The sequence below is a fragment of the Schistocerca piceifrons genome, chromosome 11 (assembly GCF_021461385.2).
Source record: "Schistocerca piceifrons isolate TAMUIC-IGC-003096 chromosome 11, iqSchPice1.1, whole genome shotgun sequence".
NCBI classification, from domain to species: domain Eukaryota; kingdom Metazoa; phylum Arthropoda; class Insecta; order Orthoptera; family Acrididae; genus Schistocerca; species Schistocerca piceifrons.
The window spans coordinates 116,105,105-116,124,146 of NC_060148.1; the positions used below are offsets into that span (position 1 = coordinate 116,105,105).

General features: G+C 43.0%; 1 protein-coding gene across 1 annotated transcript in view; it reads right to left on the reverse strand.

Annotated features, from left to right (window-relative positions):
- Positions 1-19,042, reverse strand: part of LOC124719778 (adenylate cyclase type 5-like) — a 597,816-nt gene that overhangs the window by 218,137 nt on the left and 360,637 nt on the right. The window contains exon 8 of the mRNA XM_047244976.1: positions 8,056-8,212. Coding sequence (XP_047100932.1) covers positions 8,056-8,212 — 157 coding nt within the window. The remainder of the gene's footprint in view (positions 1-8,055; positions 8,213-19,042) is intronic.

Consider the following 19,042-nt stretch of genomic DNA (forward strand, 5'->3'; position numbering starts at 1 on the left):
TGGATAGGTTAAAGTTAGATATAGTGGGAATTAGTGAAGTTCGGTGGCAGGAGGAACAAGACTTTTGGTCAGACGAATACAGGGTTATAAATACAAAATCAAATAGGGGTAATGCAGGAGTAGGTTTAATAATGAAAAAAAAAAAAAAATAGGAGTGCAGGTTAGCTACTACAAACAGCATAGTGAACGCATTATTGTGGCCAAGATAGACACAAAGCCCATGCCTACTACAGTAGTACAAGTTTATATGCCAACTAGCTCTGCAGATGATGAAGAAATAGATGAAATGTATGATGAGATAAAAGAAATTATTCAGGTAGTGAAGGGAGATGAAAATTTAACAGTCATGGGTGACTGGAATTCGTCAGTAGGAAAAGGGAGAGAAGGAAACATAGTAGGTGAATATGGATTGGGGGGAAGGAATGAGAGAGGAAGCCGCCTTGTACAATTTTGCACAGAGCATAACTTAATCATAGCTAACACTTGGTTCAAGAATCATAAAAGAAGATTGTACACCTGGAAGAATCCTGGAGATACTAAAGGGTATCAGATAGATTATATAATGATAAGACAGAGATTTAGGAACCAGGTTTTAAATTGTAAGACATTTCCTGGGGCAGATGTGGATTCTGACCACAATTTATTGGTTATGAACTGCAGATTGAAACTGAAGAAACTGCAAAAAGGTGGGAATTTAAGGAGATGGGACCTGGATAAACTGAAAGAACCAGAGGTTGTAGAGAGTTTCAGGGAGAGCATAAAGGAACAATTGACAGGAATGGGGGAAAGAAATACAGTAGAAAAAGAATGGGTAGCTCTGAGGGATAAAGTAGTGAAGGCAGCAGACGATCAAGTAGGTAAAAAGACGAGGGCTAATAGAAATCCTTGGGTAACAGAAGAAATATTGAATTTAATTGATGAAAGGAGAAAATATAAAAATGCAGTAAATGAAGCAGGCAAAAAGGAATACAAACGTCTCAAAAATGATATCGACAGGAAGTGCAAAATGGCTAAGCAGGGATGGCTAGAGGACAAATGTAAGGATGTAGAGGCTTGTCTCACTAGGGGTAAGATAGATACTGCCTACAGGAGAATTAAAGAGACCTTTGGAGAGAAGAGAACGACTTGTATGAATATCAAGAGCTCAGATGGCAACCCAGTTCTAAGCAAAGAAGGGAAGGCAGAAAGGTGGAAGGAGTATATAGAGGGTTTATACAAGGGCGATGTACTTGAGGACAATATTATGGAAATGGAAGAGGATGTAGATGAAGACGAAATGGGAGATAAGATACTGCGTGAAGAGTTTGACAGAGCACTGAAAGACCTGAGTCGAAACAAGGCCCCCAGAGTAGACAACATTCCATTAGAACTACTGATGGCCTCGGGAGAGCCAGTCATGACAAAACTCTACCATCTGGTGAGCACGATATATGAGACGGGCGAAATACCCTCAGACTTCAAGAAGAATATAAGAATTCCAATCCCAAAGAAAGCAGGTGTTGACAGATATGAATATTACCGAACTATTAGTTTAATAAGTCACAGCTGCAAAATACTAACGCGAATTCTTTACAGACGAATGGAAAAACTGGTAGAAGCCGACCTCGGGGAAGATCAGTTTGGATTCCGTAGAAATGTTGGAACACGTGAGGCAATACTGACCTTACGACTTATCTTAGAAGAAAGATTAAGAAAAGGCAAACGTATGTTTCTAGCATTTTTAGACTTAGAGAAGGCTTTTGACAATGTTAACTGGAATACTCTCTTTCAAATTCTGAAGGTGGCAGGGGTAAAATACAGGGAGCGAAAGGCTATTTACAATTTGTACAGAAACCAGATGGCAGTTATAAGAGTCGAGGGGCATGAAAGGGAAGCAGTGGTTGGGAAAGGAGTGAGACAAGGTTGTAGCCTTTCCCCGATGTTATTCAATCTGTATATTGAGCAAGCAGTAAAGGAAACAAAAGAAAAATTCGGAGTAGGTATTAAAATTCATGGAGAAGAAATAAAAACTTTGAGGTTCGCCGATGACATTGTAATTCTGTCAGAGACAGCAAAGGACTTGGAAGAGCAGTTGAACGGAATGGACAGTGTCTTGAAAGGAGGATATAAGATGAACATCAACAAAAGCAAAACGAGGATAATGCAGTGTAGTCAAATTAAGTCGGGTGATGCTGAGGGAATTAGATTAGGAAATGAGACACTTAAAGCAGTAAAGGAGTTTTGCTATTTAGGGAGTAAAATAACCGATGATGGTCGAAGTAGAGAGGATATAAAATGTAGACTGGCAATGGCAAGGAAAGCGTTTCTGAAGAAGAGAAATTTGTTAACATCGAGTATAGATTTAAGTGTCAGGAAGCCGTTTCTGAAAGTATTTGTATGGAGTGTAGCCATGTATGGAAGTGAAACATGGACGATTACTAGTTTGGACAAGAAGAGAATAGAAGCTTTCGAAATGTGGTGCTACAGTAGAATGCTGAAGATAAGGTGGGTAGGTCATGTAACTAATGAGGAGGTATTGAATAGGATTGGTGAGAAGAGAAGTTTGTGGCACAACTTGACTAGAAGAAGGGATCGGTTGGTGGGACATGTTTTGAGGCATCGAGGGATCACAAATTTAGCATTGGAGGGCACCGTGGAGGGTAGAAATCGTAGAGGGAGACCAAGAGATGAATACACTAAGCAGATTCAGAAGGATGTAGGTTGCAGTAGGTCTTGTGACAGCCAGAGCGAGAGCACCAGCAGCAGCGAGTACTGTTTGTATAAAGCGTTTATTTTGCATTTTGTTTACGACCTTCCACTAAGGAAGGGATTCTATTTGTGTTTATGTGCTCTGCATAGTAACTAACAGTTCTTGATAAAACTTTACGTAGTTTTCGTGTTAGATTTCTTAGTATTTTCTTGATCGTTTAGAACAGAAAGCGCCCTAAAACCGTCTTTTGTTTGTTTCGCGGCCGTTAGCCACTAGTCACTTGAATCAGCAGTTGTCTTGTGACAGCCAGAGCGAGAGCACCAGCAGCAGCGAGTACTGTTTGTATAAAGCGTTTTTGTACTTATTTGCTGCGCTTAGCTTTTAAATAGTTTTTCTGGGAAAACCTAGCGTAGTTTTCGCGTCTCGTATTTCAGTGAGTGTTTCTTGATTATCAGAGTAGCTCATCAGAAGATTATCTTGGGAATTTGTCACCTTATAGAGTAGGGTAAACATAGTCATGTGTAGGGACTGTGGTTGTTGTGAGCGGACGCAAGGAGAATTGGCCACTCTTCGGGGGCAGGTGGAGGCTTTGTCTGTTAGGCTCATCGAGCTCGAGGCGCAGGCGTCGGCTCGTAGTGGCGTTGGGGCAACTGTGGTGAGACCTATGCCTACTTCGGTGGCCTTGGAACCACATGGAACCCCTGATGTCGCTGCGTCTTCCGGCAGTGAGCATCTTACCGGTCAGCCATCACTCCAGGGTGAATGGTGGACAGTGGTGGTCTCGCGCGTGCCTGGCCGAAAAGCGAAGGTGGGATCTGGCCGCGTGGCAGCTGCCTTACCCCTTTCCAACAGGTACGGGGTGCTTCCTAGTGGTGATGACATCGTTTCCGAGCCACCACAGGATGCCTCGCCTGTTGGGCCAGTGGCCGATTCTCCGGCAAGGTCCCGACAGTCACAGAGGGCGGGCCTATTAGTTATAGGGAGCTCCAACGTTAGGCGGGTTATGGAGCCCCTCAGGAAAATAGCGGGTAGGTCGGGGAAGAATGCCAGTGTGCACTCGGTGTGCTTGCCGGGGGGTCTCGTCCGTAATGTGGAGGAGGCCCTTCCGGCAGCTATTGAACGCACTGGGTGTGACCGGCTGCAGATAGTAGCACATGTCGGAACGAATGACGCCTGCCGCTTGGGTTCTGAGGCCATCCTTGGTTCCTTCCGGCGGCTGGCTGATTTGGTGAAGACAACCAGCATCGCACGCGGAGTGCAAGCTGAGCTTAATATCTGCAGCATAGTGCCCAGAGTCGATCGCGGTCCTCTGGTTTGGAGCCGTGTGGAGGGTCTAAACCAGAGGCTCAGACGACTCTGCGACTATAATGGTTGCAAATTCATCGACCTCCGTTATTGGGTGGAGAACTGTAGGGCCCCCCTAGACAGGTCAGGCGTGCACTACACACTGGAAGCAGCTACTAGGGTAGCAGAGTACGTGTGGCGTGCACACGGGGATTTTTTAGGTTAGATGGACCCCCCCTTGGGCGAAACGATAAAATACCTGACGGCTTACCAGAGAGGACATTATCATCGTTGATAAAGAACGTCCGTCCTCAGAGACCAAAAACAGGAAAAGTTAACGTAATATTGGTAAACTGCAGGAGTATCCGGTGCAAGGTTCCTGAATTAGTATCTCTTATTGAAGGAAATAGTGCGCATATAGTATCAGGAACGGAAAGTTGGTTAAAACCTGAAGTGAACAGTAACGAAATCCTAGACACAGAATGGAATATATACCGCAAGGATAGGATAAACGCCAATGGTGGAGGAGTATTTATAGCAGTAAAGAATTCAATAATATCCAGTGAAGTTATTAGCGAATGCGAATGTGAAATAATCTGGGTTAAGCTAAGTATCAAAGGTGGGTCAGATATGATAGTCGGATGCTTCTATAGACCACCTGCATCAGCAACCGTAGTAGTTGAGCGCCTCAGAGAGAACCTGCAGAACGTCGTGAAGAAGTTTCGTGATCATACTATTGTAATAGGGGGAGACTTCAATCTACCAGGTATAGAATGGGATAGTCACACAATCAGAACTGGAGCCAGGGACAGAGACTCTTGTGACATTATCCTGACTGCCTTGTCCGAGAATTACTTCGAGCAGATAGTTAGAGAACCAACTCGTGAAGCTAACGTTTTAGACCTCATAGCAACAAATAGACCGGAACTTTTCGACTCCGTGAATGTAGAAGAGGGTATCAGTGATCATAAGTCAGTGGTTGCATCAATGACTACAAGTGTAATAAGAAATGCCAAGAAAGGAAGGAAAATATATTTGCTTAACAAGAGTGATAGGGCACAAATCGCAGAATATCTGAGTGACCACCATCAAACGTTCATTTCTGAGGAAGAGGATGTGGAACAAAAATGGAAAAAATTCAGAAACATCGTCCAGTACGCCTTAGATAAGTTCGTACCGACTAAGGTCCAAAGCGAGGGGAAAGATCCACCGTGGTATAACAATCATGTACGAAAGGTACTACGGAAACAAAGAAAGCTTCATCATAGGTTTAAGAGTAGTCGAATCATAGCTGATAAGGAAAAGCTGAACGAAGCGAAAAAGAGCGTAAAGAGAGCAATGAGAGAAGCATTCAACGAATTCGAACATAAAACATTGGCAAACAATCTAAACAAGAACCCTAAAAAGTTTTGGTCATATGTAAAATCGGTAAGCGGATCTAAATCCTCTATTCAGTCACTCGTTGACCACGATGGCACCGAAACAGAGGACGACCGAAGAAAGGCAGAAATACTGAATTCAGTGTTCCGAAACTGTTTCACTGCGGAAAATCGTAACACGGTCCCTGACTTCAGCCGTCGCACGGACGCCAAAATGGAAAATATTGAAATAAACGATATCGGAATTGAAAAACAACTGCTATCACTTAGTAGCGGAAAAGCATCCGGACCAGACGAGATACCCTTAAGATTCTACAGTGATTATGCTAAAGAACTTGCCCCCTTTCTATCAGCAATTTATCGTAGATCGCTGGAAGAACGTAAAGTACCTAGCGACTGGAAGAAAGCGCAGGTCGTTCCCATTTTCAAGAAGGGTCATAAATCAGATGCGAATAATTATAGGCCTATTTCGCTTACGTCAATCTGTTGTAGAATAATGGAACATGTTTTGTGTTCTCGTATTATGACGTTCCTAGATAATACAAATCTCCTTCATCATAACCAACATGGATTCCGCAAACAGAGATCATGTGAAACTCAGCTCGCCCTATTTGCCCAAGAAATTCACAGTGCCGTAGACACTGGCGAGCAGATTGATGCCGTATTCCTGGACTTCAGGAAGGCATTTGATACGGTTCCGCACTTACGTTTAGTGAAAAAAATACGAGCTTACGGAATATCGGACCAGGTTTGTGATTGGATTCAGGATTTCCTAGAAGAAAGAACACAACATGTCATTCTTAACGGTTCAAAATCTGCAGATGTAGAGGTAATTTCGGGAGTACCGCAAGGAAGCGTGATAGGACCTTTATTGTTTACAATATACATAAATGACTTAGTTGACAACATCGGTAGCTCCGTGAGGCTATTTGCAGATGACACGGTTGTCTACAAGAAAGTAGCAACATCAGAAGACTCGTACGTACTCCAGGAAGACCTGCAGAGGATTAATGCATGGTGCGACAGCTGGCAGCTTTCCCTAAACGTAGATAAATGTAATATAATGCGCATACATAGGGGCAGAAATCCATTCCAGTACGATTATGCCATAGGTGGTAAATCATTGGAAGCGGTAACGACCGTAAAATACTTAGGAGTTACTATCCGGAGCGATCTGAAGTGGAATGATCACATAAAACAAATAGTGGGAAAAGCAGGCGCCAGGTTGAGATTCATAGGAAGAATTCTAAGAAAATGTGACTCATCGACGAAAGAAGTAGCTTACAAAACGCTTGTTCGTCCGATTCTTGAGTATTGCTCATCAGTATGGGACCCTTACCAGGTTGGATTAATAGAAGAGATAGACATGATCCAGCGAAAAGCAGCGCGATTCGTCATGGGGACATTTAGTCAGCGCGAGAGCGTTACGGAGATGCTGAACAAGCTCCAGTGGCGGACACTTCAAGAAAGGCGTTACGCAATACGGAGAGATTTATTATCGAAATTACGAGAGAGCACATTCCGGGAAGAGATGGGCAACATATTACTACCGCCCACATATATCTCGCGTAATGATCACAACGAAAAGATCCGAGAAATTAGAGCAAATACGGAGACTTACAAGCAGTCGTTCTTCCCACGCACAATTCGTGAATGGAACAGGGAAGGGGGGATCAGATAGTGGTACAATAAGTACCCTCCGCCACACACCGTAAGGTGGCTCGCGGAGTATAGATGTAGATGTAGATGTACTGGGAGATGAAGAAGCTTGCACAGGATAGAGTAGCATGGAGAGCTGCGTCAAACCATTCTCAGGACTGAAGACCACAACAACAACAACAAGAAGAGAGAGTGTCTAAATGTCATCTCGTTTCAACCAGTGCACAGCCCACGCCATATATATATATATATATATATATATATATATATATATATATATATATATATATATATATATATATATCGAGAGAGAGAGATAGGAACACTTTTTTTAAAGGAGAAATCAATGTAAAACTGGTCAACACTGATTTATCCTTTAAAAAAGTATTTTTGTCTGCTCTAAAGAAAGCAAAATTTTGTGTACATCTACGTGTGGTATCTGTTCTTTAGGACATGTCCCAAGGAGCAGACACCATTTTAATCTAGCAGCCAGTATGAATTAAGCTACAAAGGAGTCACAGACACTGGCTGCTTAAATCAATGGGGGAAGTTGAAAATTTGTGATAGCTCAGGATCTGAACCTGGGCACCCTGCTTATTAGGGAGAGGCTCTCACCACTAACCCATCTAGACAAAGTGGTCATCGCAGTTGCATTGACTATGCTAGCATGTATCCCGTCATATCTTCACCCTGCTCGTACTCTTACAGGAATCGGCGAAACGCTGCGAGTAAAGTGGATAATGGGCAAGCGGTACTACACAAGTAGAGTATGGATAAGTTGAGAGTTTGGATCTGATGGGACGTGTTCTGGGGTAATCTGTGCAGTCCTGGCCATCACTGTGGCCAGATGGGTTGCTGGTCAGAGTATCTGCCTAGTATGCAGGAGAGCTGTATTCGAGTCCCAGTGTGGCAAAAGTTTTTAGCTCTCCCCATTGGTTTAAATCAATGCCCAGTCACAGTCAATATCTATAATTCCTCTGTGTTTTCGTATTTATTGTTTTGCTACACACTGTATAGAGGATAGAGCGAGCGGTGCCGGCGTACCTTCTCCTCTATGTCGGCCTTGCGGAAGGTGAGCAGCAGACTCTTGCAGTGCTCGGCGCGCAGGCGGTCTATGCTGCGCGCGTCGATGGCCCGCATCAGGTACTCGTTGACCTCGTCCTCAGGGTCCTTCTCCTCCAGGCTCTCCCCGTAGCCCAGCCTGTGCAGGGACAGACAAGCAAACACGTCACGTCACGTTACCAGTCGTATTCCGTGCATCACGTGAATAGGGGACTTTGGGATTAGGAAAGACGTCACTCACCTTCAGCCTACAAGAGGCTCCGTGTTTGTTGAAATCGTGAAATACTCAATTGTTTCATTGATCTTAATATACGGAATTTCCACTTTTCAATGATACATAACGCAAATATACATTGATGTGACAAAAGTCACGGGATAGCGAGATGCACGTATACAGGTGGTGGCAGTATCGCATACGAAACATACACTACTAGCCATTAAAACTGCTGCACAAAGAAGGAGTGCAGATGATAAATCGGTATTCGTTGGACAAATATATTATACTAGAACTGACATGTGATTACATTTTCACGCAATTTGGGTGCGTAGATCCTGAGAAATCAGAACCCAGAACAACTACCTCTGGCCGTAATAACGGCCTTGATACGCCTGGGCGTTGAGTCAAACAGAGCTTGGATGGCGTGTACAGGTACAGCTGCCCATGCAGCTTCAACACGATACCACAGTTCATCAAGAGTAGTGACTGGCGTATTGTGACGAGCCAGTTGCTCGGCCACCATTGACCAGACGTTTTCAGTTGGTGAGAGATCTGGACAATGTGCTGGCCAGGGCAGCAGTCGAACATTTTCTGTATCCAGAAAGGCCCGTACAGGACCTGCAACACGCGGTCGTGCATTATTCTGTTGAAATGTAGTGTTTCACGGGGATCGAATGAACGGTAGAGCCACGGGTCGTAACACATCTGAAATGTAACGTCCACTGTTCAAAGTGCAGTCAGTGCGAACAAGAGGTGACCGAGACGTGTAACCAATGGCACCCCAATACCATCAAGCCGGGTGATACGCCAGTATGGCGATGATGAATACACGCTTCCATTGTGCGTTCACCGCGATGACACCAAACACGGATGCGACGATCATGATGCTGTAAAACAGAACCTGGATTCATCCGAAAAAATGACGTTTTGCCATTTGTGCAACCAGGCTCGTCGTTGAGTACACCATCGCAGACGCTACTGTCTGTGATGCAGCGTCAAGGCTAACCGCAGCCACGGTCTCCGAGCTGATAGTCCGTGCTGCTGCAAACGTCGTCGAACTGTTCGTGCAGATGGTTGTTGTCTTACAAACGTCCTCATCTGTTGACTCAGGGATCGAGACGTGGCTGCACGATCCGTTACAGCCATGCGGATAAGATGCCTGTCATCTCGACTGCTGGTGATACGAGGCCGTTGTGATCCAGCACGGCGTTCCGTATTACCCTCCTGAACCCACCAATTCCATACTCTGCTAACAGTCATTGGATCTCGACCAACGCGAGCAGCAATGTCGCGATACGATAAACCGCAATCGTGATAGGCTACAATCCGACCTTTATCAAAGTCAGAAACGTGATTTCTCCCCCTTACACGAGGCATCACTACAACGTTTCACCAGGCAACGCCGGTCAACTGCTGTTTGTGTATGAGAAATCGGTTGGAAACTTTCCTCATGTCAGCAGGTTGTAGGTGTCGCCACCGGCGCCAACCTTGTGTCAATGCTCTGAAAAGCTAATCATTTCGATAGCACAGCATCTTCTTCTTGTCGCTTAAATTTCGCGTCTCTAGCACATCTTCGTGGTGTAGCAAATTTAATGGCCAGTGGAGTATATAAAGGGCGGAGCTGTCATTTATACACATATGATTCACCTGAAAACGTTTGCGACGTAATTATCGTCGTACGACGCTAATTAACAGATTTTTAACCTGTAATGGTAGTTGGAGCTATACAGATGGGACATTCCGTTTCGAAAATCATATGGGAATTCAATATTCCGAGATCCAAGATGTCAAGAGTGTCTAGAGATTACCACGTTTCAGCCAGTACGTCTCAATGCATTGTCCGACGGCCTACGCTGAACGACCGACATTAGCATCGTTTGTATAGAGTTGTCAGTGCTAGAAGACAAGAAACACTGTGTGAAATAGCCGTAGAAGTTAATGTGGGACATACGACAAAGGTATTCGCTGGAACAGTGCGGCGAAATCTGGCATTAGTGGGCTGTGGCAGCAGACGGACGACGCGAGTGCCTTTGCTAACAGCTCGACGTCGTCTGCAGCGCCTAGCCTGGACTCGTGACCATATCTGTTGGACTCTGGACGACTGGAAGACCGTGGCCTCGTCAGATGAGTCCAGATTTTAGCTGATGTTAGGGTTGCAGCGTGGAGCAGATCCCACGGAGTCATGGACCCGAGCTGTCAACAGGTCTCTGTTCAACCTGCTGGTGGTTGCATGATGGTGCAGGCTCTGTTTACATGGAATAGACTGGGTTCTCTCGTCCAGCTGAACCGATCATTGAATGAAATGGTTATTTTTGGCTACTTGGAGACCATATACAACCATTTGTGGACTTCATGTTCTCAAACAACGATTGAATTTTTATGGATGACATTGTGTCATGTCACAGGGTCACAGTTGTTCGTGAAAGGTTTGAAGAACATTCTGCAAAATTATAATGTATGATTTGGCTACCAAGTTCGCCCCATATGAATTCCATCGAACATTTATGGTACAAAATCGACAGGTCGGTTCGTGCACAGCCAATTTACAGTGACAACACTTTTGCAATCATGGATGGCTATAGAGTCGACTTGGCTCAGCATTTCTGCTGGGGATATCCAACGACTTGTTGAGTCCATGTCACGTCGAGCATGGTCTCAAACTGGGTGAGGAAGAGAATCCAGAGAAAATGTAACTATCACTAAACTGCAGTGCGTAGATCATGTGTAAAAGTGAGAGGGGTATGAGGATGCGGTGACTCATAACTGTTCACAAGGGAAACACATTGGAAGATGGCAGAGGATTAGATGGTAAGGACAGAATTCCAGAATCTGCCATTGAAAAAATTCAAAATAATAATGGCACAGTCATCATGCAAAATGTTTGTAGTGTAGAAGACATGTCAAAAGTTATAGGGGCAATTACGTTTCACCTCTCTTCGACAGACCATAAACCCATTCATGGCCTGCACCGTGCAGGAAATGCCTCATCGTGCAAATACAACAGACTATAGAAAAATGATGAAAAATGTATTCACAAATCAGCTGTACTTATCTAGTAAATGTAGAAACTTTCTTATTTATGATGTACACTTTTAACAGAAAATAATTATTATCTTAAAATTAAGCACTATATTTAGAAATCCTTGTGCGAAAATGGTTAGAAATATGTAACTTACAAGCCATGATTTTTCCAAAATTTTATTCCCAATATTTTCTGATAGAACATACCTTCCACATGAACAACTTTTACTTTATTTAAGATAGGTATTATCAACCTGTCCAGATACCCTTAAGAACAAACAATGAACTGACTTAACACTACAAGCCACCATTGTCTTACAGTGTTAATATTGCATTGCCTGGCCAAAAACTGAAACTCCCAGAAGAGGAGGAGGGAACAAAATGAAACTTCACAGTTTGACAGGGTTTGTATTCTCATTTCAGTGAATTAAAAATTGAGTCGAATTTATAAATAACTTTACAGTAACAGTCCACTTATCAGTATGACGTTGCACCACCTCTGGTCTGGCTTCATGCACAGATTCACTTGGGAAGGATGTCATAAAGCAGTCGTATCCCCTCCTGAGGCAAGACAACTGTTGTAAGTGATCTTTGACATTCCAGGTACTGGCAGTGGGACAGAGTTTACGTCTCAGCTGTCCCCAGCATGTTCTATTGGGGCAGATCTGTGGATCTTGCTGCAGACAGTTCCCAGAGACATGCGCACTGTCCTGTTGGAAAATGAAACCACGATGCTATCGCATAACATGTAACGCATTAAGACACGGGATGGCTGTGATTTACTGCCATAATAACAGAGTGCCTTCAACAACTACCAGCTGTGACCCAAAGCCAAACCTGGTAGTTCCCACATCATAAGACTAGTACCAATACTGCTGTGCCTCTGTAAAACATTGGAACAGTGGAACATCTTCCCAGGTCATTGCCATAATCATTGACTATGGTCATCTGTGGTAATGCACAACTGGAATTCATCATTGAAGACAATGTAGCGATACTCACAAGCAGTCCATGCGTCCCAATCATAAAATGACTCCCAGCTCAGCCATTTTTATTTTAGTTATGATCCCATTGTTGCTAATCTTTTAAATGTCTATTTGACACTATGGTTTATTTGACTATGGTTTATTATTTGACTATGGTTTAATTCACAATATGGTTATTATCTAACCAATGCTCTGCGATAACACAAAATGTTGCACAAAGTCCACTACTTGTACTTGGGTAGAAGGTGCTGATGTAAAGTGATTGTTGGACAATCCTCCACTGTGATGGTCAGACAGTGTCAACCACAACCTTGCTCACAAATATGCCTGCCCTCAATTTCCTATGCAGCCCCACAATAAGCCACTGTCACATCCAAATGTCGTGCAGATCTGGATATCGCATGAGTCAACCAGCTGGCCAAATGCACACCAAAAATAAGGCCGCTTTCAAATCTGGTGAGCTGCTGGTAATGCTGCCTCAAATGAGTACATGGCCTCTCTGTATCCTTCAAAGTGATCATTCAACACCTGGCGGTGTTGTCGTCCATTATATCTCTTACCAGTCCTTGTAATAACACTGAATACGAACACCACTAACATACACTGGTGGACATTCTACCAGTCTCCGGTACTCTATTTCTACTCATGTAAATATTCACTGATGATATGTAGATGAATGAAGTTACAATGCCATCCAATGCTGTCTTTGGGTGCTTCACTTTTTCTCTTCAGAAGTGTACAATTAAAGAATTTAATTTTCTCCACTGACACTCTGTTGCCCATAGCCAGTACACTTAATATGTGCAAGAAATGTTTATACTCCTTCCGCAGGTGCTAAGTGTAATAGGTAAAAAAAATGTGAAACACCTTTTTATCTAAGAACTGCTACCACACAAACATATAAACACACATTTCAAACGCATATTACATGTAACTGCGTAACGTGTATATTTACAAAGCTTAGTTAGACAGTCCACATTACTGTGATGAAGTACTGTACAAATCAGATTTTACATAACAGTCATGCTTTTTGCTATTATTAACTATATATATATATATATAGTTATACTACGGAATTCTACAGGGGAGCAGGAGCGGTTGGCCACCTCTAGCTACTCCTGGCTTATTGTTAGTAAATGTTATTAAAGATGATTATTTATGCTTGTGGCAATTAATACAACTCATATTTACCAAATGTAGTTGTTATTTTGAGTATTAGTACTCATCCTCACGCATAAGTAATACTTCATAGCCATAAGGGAGAACAGCCAGTTGAGTCCATACCATAAATAATTCGTACTGCACGTTTTTGGAGGTGAATAAAATTAGCCTGGCTCGATGAGTTACTCCTACACAGTGTGTTTCAAAAATAATTTTACAAACTTTGGGGACAGGTTCCTTACACCAAAAGAAAAAAAGAGTTCGTGTAAACGTATGTCCGAAAATCCTTAGCTTTCGAGTTATTAGTGAAAGATTATCTTCAACGGATTTTCAAGTGCAAACCAACTTCACTTGACTATGCACCCATTTGATGCATTGTATCCTAGTTGATGCTGGATCACAGGGAGACTTGTTTACATTCGTCATACATCTGTCTTCAACGTGTCCATTGTTTACATGTACTACAGGAGTGTGTTAGTTAATAGTGCTCCATTCAAACATGATAAGGTATTCATTTCTTGAGCTGGCAGACATATTTTTTGTGTACAGTTACACGAATGGTAATGAACATGAGGTTGCACGGCTGTACCAGACGACGTTAGTCACCCAATCTTCATTACTGTGTATTGTCATATAGAAGAGACGGGAACTGTAGCACGACAGACTCTTCAGCGAGGAACACCATCTGTTGCTCATAGAGCAGCTGGAACAGCATCTTGTAAGGGCTGTTGAGGAAGAGCCAGACCAGTGGCTCTAACGTGGTACATCGCTAAGTTCATCATAGATGATATGTGCAGGGCCGGTCAACCACCATGGGAGAACTTTCGACTGTTGGTCGTTGCACAAACTGCCAATCCATTGTTTACAAGGACATTATTCAGAACACCCTTAACTACTAGCACATGTACCCCTCCAAATAATAAAGGTTTAAGCATGATGTAGCTGCAGCACATTTCTGTCTCAGTTGTAGAGATGGATGAACTGGTTTCTACCACGACAGATGGACAGGTAGCGGAGGACCATTTCCATGGCCTGCACATTCCCTTGACTTTCACGGTTTGGATAATTAACTCTGGGAGCCACCGTAAACAATTTAAACTATGTGATCAAAAGTATCCGGACACCTCCAAAAATATACGTTTTTCATATTAGATGCATTGTGCTGCCACCTACTGCCAGGTACACGATATCAGCGAACGTGGTCAGGTGATTGGGTGTCACCTGTGTCATACATCTGTACGCCAGATTTCCACAGTGCTAAACATCACTAGACCCACTGTTTCCGATGTGATAGTGAAGATGAAACGTGAAGAGATGCGTACAGCACAAAAGCGTACAGGCTGACCTCGTCTGTTAACTGACAGAGACAGCCAACAATTGAAGAGGGTCGTAATGTGTAATAGGCAGACATCTATCCAAACCATCACACAGGAATTCCAACTGCATCAGGATGCGCAGCAAGTACTATGACAGTTAGGCGGCAGGTGAGAAAATTTGGATTTCATGGTTGAGCAGCTGCTCGTAAGCCACACATCACGCCGGTAAATGCCAAACGACACCTCGCTTGGTGTAAGGAGCGTAAACATCGGACGATTTAACACTGTAAAAACGTTGTGTAGAGTGACGAATTAGGGTACACAATGTGGTGGTCCGATGGCAGGGTGTCGGTATGGCGAATGCCTGGTGAACGCCATCTGCCATCGTGTGTAGTGCCAACAGTGAAATTCGGAGGTGCTGGTGTTATGGTGTAGTCCGGTTTTTCATGGAGGGGCTTGCACCCATCGTTGTTTTGCACGGTACTATCACAGGACAGGCCTACACTAATGTTTTAAGAACCTTCTTCCTTCCCAGTGTTGAAGAGCAATTTGAAAATGGCGATTGCATCTTTCAACACGATAGTGCACGTGTTCATAATGCACGGCCTGTGTCGGAGTGGTTACACGACAGTAACATCCCTGTAATGGACTGACCTGCACAGAATCCTGACCTGAATCCTGTAGAACACCTTCGGGATGTTTTGGAATGCCGACTTCTCGCCAGGCCTCACCGACCGGCATGGATACCTCTCCTCAATGCAGCACTTCGTCAAGAATGGGCTGCCATTCCCCACGAAACCTTCCAGCACCTGACTGAACGTAAGCCTGCGAGAGTGGAAACTGTCATCAAGGCAAATGCTGGGCCACCAGCATTAATGATGGAGGGCGCCACGAACTTGAAAGTCATTTGCAGCCAGGTGTCCGAATACTTTTGATCACATAGTGTATTACGAGAAGAATGTGAAACTAAAGCTAAGGTTATATCCAGCGGTATTGTGAAACAGTTGGTAATCAGCGCTGTTGAATAAAATGAATGTAATGTATTCATTCATCACTGTCCTGCTCTCTCTCCCTCTCCTTCTTTTCTATCTCGTAGTTTTTTCATCTGCTGCAACCATCAGCCGAGACAATTTTGACGCCATGTGCAAATCTGATACATATGCTAGGCTATCAGGTTCTCTTGTAGCACGCCATTTACTAAATGACGACGAGAAACGCGAGAATGTTTCGAAGTACTCCCTTGCTTACGATCAACAGTATTCCTCTTTAGTGCTGTGGTCCAAGCTATCCACTTGGTCGTGGGTTGCTTATCATTTGGAAAGGAGAAGAACTATGTGACTGTATGTGAAGTTAAAACCAATGACAGGAGAACTGTAACTATCCTTCCTACAGCCTGAAGCTCGCTGCTTGATGAGTAATCGTTTACTCACTGGAGACTGTTGCAAGGCTGTCTGCTAGTCTGTAGTACTTGCAGTGTGCAAGTCTCCATTTAGACATGTATAAATAAACGGAAAGAATTTCAGATCATCAAAGGAAACTCAACATCAATCTTCTGTTGTCTTCAGTACTGTTGACAACGCAACGGAAACCGCTTGTGGTTTGTTGTTTTTGAAATGAACTCTTCTTATCATGAGGTTCAAATCGTTCAAATGGTTCTGAGCACTGTGGGACTTAACAGCTATGGTCATCAGTCCCCTAGAACTTAGAACTACTTAAACCTAACTAACCTAAGGACAGCACACAACACCCAGTCATCACGAGGCAGAGAAAATCCCTGACCCCGCCGGGAATCGAACCCGGGAACCCGGGCGTGGGAAGCGAGAAATCATTAGGTATGAGGGTCATTCAATAATTAAAGAGACAAATTGGTCTGGAGAAAAAAGCGTTTATTTTTACAAAACAATACTTTTCTACTTTTCATCATAATCTACCTGAAAATTTATGCACTTGTTCCAACGGGCTACAAGCTTTTCGATTCCAGCTGCAAAAAACTCTTTATCTTGATGATTGAACCAATTTCCCTCAAACTCTTTTACGTCCTCGTTGTCCTGGAACCTCTTCATAAGTAATGCCTCCTTCAGAGCACCAAACAAATGGAAATCACTAGGTGATAAATTATAACTGTAGGAGGGATGGGGCAGTATTTCCCAGCACATTTTGTGGATGGTTTCACGGGTTAGTTGAGTAATATGAGGAGCTTCGTTGTCTTGCTGGAGAATCACATCTCTCCCCTGAGATCCACGACGTCTCTCCCTCATGGCTGGCTTCACCTTGTTTAAGAGCAAATCCGAGTAGTGTTGGCTGTTCATTGTACGCTGCTCTTCGAGATAATAACAATACTGGACCTTCGGCATCCCAAAACACTGCCAACATGACTTTTCCTGCTAATGCTTGGCTTTTGAATTTTTTCTTGACAGGTTAGTTGGCGTGCTTCCATTCGATGCTCTGTCTTTTTGATTCTGGCTCATAACAGTGAACCCAAGTTTCATAACAAGTTAAAATTTTGTTGAGGAAGTGCTCACTTTCTCTTTCATAACATTCCTTTAGCTCTGTGCACACTCTCAACCTTGTTTCCTTGTGTAGCCGCGTCAACTCCTTTGGGACCCATCTTGCACGTGTGTTGCGGTACTTCAGCTTCTTAGAGATAATGTTATGAACTGTACCATTACTAACTTGAACCCTATCAGCTATCATTTCCACAGTCACAGGGCTGTCGGCACGAATAATGTCACCAATTAGACTTTCAAGTGAGGGAGTTGAAATTGTAACTGGTCAGCCAGAACGGTGTCCATCAGTCACTGAGTTGCGACCATTTATGCACTGCTCTACCCATTTGTAAAAATTTGCACCATTCATACAACCTTCACCATAAACGTTAGACATTCTGCAGTATATATTCTCTGGTTTCTCGCCTTCAGCAAGTAAAAAAGAATAACAGGACGTTGTTCAACTCATGTGGATGTTTCAAGCCGACTAGCCATCATGAAATGCGTTTTTGAGGTTATAAATCAAACAATGTAGATACATCAGCTGATCAGGGCTCATCCCAGTGATGGCAACTTAAAGGTATAAAAGTACTAAACTTGCCCCACAAACAGTTATTTCACGAGACGAAATTGTCTTTTCTATTATTGAATGACACTCGTAGATAGTTACTCTGCAGATTTCATAGATACTGTAATGATTTTTATGTCATATTTTTATGTACTAACGGTGTAAAGATGAACCTCTGGTTAGCACAAACCCGTTAGAGCATTGTGCAATGATCTCATGTGATTTTATCGTAAAAATATAAAAACCATCCCCCCTACAGTTATAATTTATCACCTAGTGATTTCCATTTGTTTGGTGCTCTGAAAGAAGCATTACTTATGAAGAGGTTCCAGGACAACGAGGACGTAAAAAAGTTTGAGGGAAATTGGTTCAAACATCAAGATAAAGAGTTTTTTGCAGCTGGAATCGAAAAGCTTGTAGCCCGTTGGAACAAGTGCATAAATTTTCAGGTAGATTATGATGAAAAGCAGAAAAGTATTGTTTTGTAAAAATAAACGCTTTTTTCTCCAGACCAATTTGTCTCTTTAATTATTGAATGACCCTCATAATCTACAAAGACAGTATGTTTTGGAACATTGTTCATGTGAAACAGCGATCCAAATTTGAAGTAAAAGCTTTTGATTAATGTAAAATGTTGAAATTTAAAACTAAATAATCAAGTGACTGGTTTTGATAGTATTACGATCATCATCAGACCATTAAAACTATCCAAGAAGAGTAATAAAAAGTTCCAGAGTATAAGAGTTACGTTGTTCCAGTACCTACTGCAACCTACATCCTTCTAAATCTGCTTAGTGTACTCATCTATTGGTCTCCCTCTACGATTTTTACCCGCCACGCTGCCCTACAGTACTAAATTGGTGATCCCTTGATGCCTCAGAACATGTCCTACCAATAGATCCCGTCTTCCAGTCAAGTTGTGCCACAAACTCCTCTTCTCCCCAATTTTGTTCAATACCTCCTCATTAGTTATGTGATCTACCCATCTAATCTTCTGTTCTCTTCTTGTCTAAACTATTTATGGTCCACGTTTCACTTCGGTACATAGCTACACTCCATACAAATACTATCAGAAACGACTTCCTAACACTTAAATCAATACTCGATGTTAACAAATTTCTCTTCTTCAGAAACGCTTTCCTTGCCATTGCCAGTCTACATTTTATATCCTCTCTACTTCGACCATCATCAGTTATTTTGCTCCCCAAATAGCA